The sequence below is a fragment of the Mus musculus genome, chromosome 7, assembly GCF_000001635.26.
Source record: "Mus musculus strain C57BL/6J chromosome 7, GRCm38.p6 C57BL/6J".
Taxonomy (NCBI): domain Eukaryota; kingdom Metazoa; phylum Chordata; class Mammalia; order Rodentia; family Muridae; genus Mus; species Mus musculus.
In genome coordinates, this window is record NC_000073.6 from 103,491,670 (window position 1) to 103,494,442 (window position 2,773).

Here is a 2,773-nt window from a genome sequence, read left to right on the forward strand (position 1 = left end):
TCCTTATAAAGATTATACCTGATTATATATTTTCAAAATGCTTCTATGTAAAAAAATTACAAACCTGAACAGTATTCTATTTGCTATTTTTTAATCCCGAAATCTAGTACAAATACTATCTGTATATTTACATGCCTGCAAACATTCTATTTAGTCATACATTCAGTTATAATGTCAACATTATGCATCTTAATTAATGCAGAATAGAAACTATAGCTCTCTTCATGTTTTAATCCTCACGGAAGATTTAGTGACCCTGGATATGCCCAATGCTTCTTCCACCACACCGGAAGATACGCCAAATCCTCTGTCGGATCTGCTTGGTCTTTATGGTATAAACAACTGGATTGAGCACTGGAGGTGTGAGAAAGTGAAGATAAGAGAGCAACACACGGCTGCAGGGGGAAGCCCACTTGCCAAATCGGTGGATCATAGAAAGGCCAATCATAGGTGTGTAGAAGAGCAGCACAGAACAGATGTGGGAGACACAGGTGTTGAGGGCTTTGAGGCGTTCAGTCTTAGAAGCGATTGACAGCACTGTGTAGAGGATCAGCCCATAGGATAGAACAATGAGCACAGAGTCCACACCCAGAGTGGAGAGAACCACAAAGAGGCCATAGGCACTGTTGATGCGAGTGTCAGTACAGGCCAGCTTCATAACATCTGGGTGCAGGCAGTAAGAGTGGGAAAGATGACGCTTCTGGCAGTAAGGTAGCTTCTTCAGCATGATGGGGGCAGGGATGTGGAGACCAATGCTTCGCACCAAAATGACCATGCCCAAACTGGCAACCCGAGGGTTGGTGAGGATGGTGGCATAGTGTAGGGGACTGCTGATGGCCACAACACGGTCAAAGGCCATAGTCAGCAGCACAGATGACTCCATGATGGAGAAAGTATGGATGAAGAAGAGCTGTGCAAGGCACATGTCTAATGCCACTTCGCTGACACCCATCATATAGATCGTCAGCATGGTAGGCAGTGTGGAGACAGACAGGCCAAGGTCAGTAACTGCAAGCATGGATAGAAAGTAGTACATAGGCTGGTGCAGGGAGGGCTCTGACTTTACAACCCACAGAATCAAGCCATTCCCTGCCAGAGAGGCAATGTACATGGTGCACAAAGGAATGGAGAGCCAGAGATACACTGTCTCAAGGCCAGGGAGGCCAGTAAGAAAGAATGAAGTGCTGGAATGATTGGAGTAGGACATGGTGACTGTAGTAGACGGCTCCAAGATCAACTGTACAGGACCCAAGCCTAGAGAGTGTCTGTGTCAGAACTTCTGAGAACTGATCTCTTACAAGGACTCTTCAAAATGTTTCTATCACATCCATGATCTACTTTATCACAGCATTTCTTCTAGTTCCTAATTAATGACACCTTTAAAAAGATGAATCTGTTAATTGTTAGAAGAAATTCTTTGTCCATAATAAGAGTGCATAAAGAACCTTTCAAAGATATTTAATTCTTAAATTAGAATTTGGCATAGGTCTTTAGAAATTAGCTAGGAGTATGTTGGTTTCAAGTCTGTACTACACATATTAGAAACTGAATTGAAGCTCCCTCCTAGAGGAGCTATTGTGTTAAACCTACACTACAACCCAAGTCCTTTTTGTCAAATTCTTCACATTCCCCTCATTTTCCAAAGGAACAACCATGATGAATTCTGTTACTTTTTTCTTTCACATATAAAAATAAATTACTATAATTTGCTACATATGTCCTTGTTTAAAGCACTTTATAAAAATATGCACTATTCAAAATATTTTATTTTATTTGCATAAATGTTTTGTATGTATGCATCCAATGTGTTTTCCTGGTGCCTGCAAAGGTCAGAAGAGAACACTGGATTCTCTCAAATATGGTTGTAAGCCACCATGTAGGTACGGGGAATCAAACCCTTGTCTTTTGCAAGAGCATAAAGTGCTATAAAACACTGAGTCAGGCACTGGCAGAGCCTCTCAGGTGACAGTTATATCAGGCTCCAATCAGCAAACACTTGTTGGCATCTACAATAGTGTCTGGGTTTGGTGATTGTATATGGGATGAATCCCTAGGTAGGGCACTCTCTGGATCGCTTTTCCTTTAGTCTCTGCTCCACACTGACAAATACAGAGGTGGATGCTCTCAGCCATACATTGGACTAAGCACAAGGTCCCCAATTGAGGAGCTAGAGAAAGGACCCAAGTAGTTGAAGGAGTTTGCAGCCCCATAGAAGGAATAACAATATGAACAAACCCGTATCCCCAGAGCTCCCAGGGACTAAAACACCAAACAAAGGGTACACATGGAGGGACCTATGACTCCAGCTGCATATGTAGCAGAGGATGGCCTTGTCAGTTATCAATGGGAGGAGAGGCCCTTGGTCCTGTGAAGACTCAATGCCCCAGTGTAGGGGAATGCCAGGACAGGGAAGTGGGAGTGGGTGGGTTGGTGAGGATGGGGGATGGAGGATGGGATAGAGGGGTTTCAGAGTGAAACCAGGAAAGGGGATAACATTTGAAATGTAAATAAAGAAAATATCTAATAAAAAAATTGAGCCATCTCCCAGTCCCATCAGTGGGCCAGGTTTGAGACACAGAGGGATAATCTGGGGAGTGATGGATGGAGAGAATATTTGGAGATACAGCTGGAATTAGAGCCATTTGTGGAGCTGGAAATCTAGTGTAGTGGAAACTTCATGGAATCAATGAGGGTGACCCTAGTGAGAACACCTAGTAGTGGAGGCTATAGAGTCTGAACTAGCCATCTTTTGTAGTCAGGCAAGGCTTCCAAT

The 2,773-nt window shown here is 43.2% G+C and overlaps 1 protein-coding gene across 1 annotated transcript; it reads right to left on the reverse strand.

Annotated features, from left to right (window-relative positions):
* Positions 1-247: 247 nt before the first annotated feature.
* Positions 248-1,207, reverse strand: Olfr609 (olfactory receptor 609). The gene has a single exon (NM_147082.2). The coding sequence runs from the start codon at positions 1,205-1,207 to the stop codon at positions 248-250; it is 960 nt and encodes a 319-aa protein (NP_667293.2).
* Between the last annotated feature and the right edge of the window lie 1,566 nt (positions 1,208-2,773).

Excerpts from the sequence above, each read along its gene's own strand:
- Olfr609 (NM_147082.2), bottom strand. The coding sequence starts at position 1,207 with ATGTCCTACTCCAATCATTCCAGCACTTCATTCTTTCTTACTGGCCTC.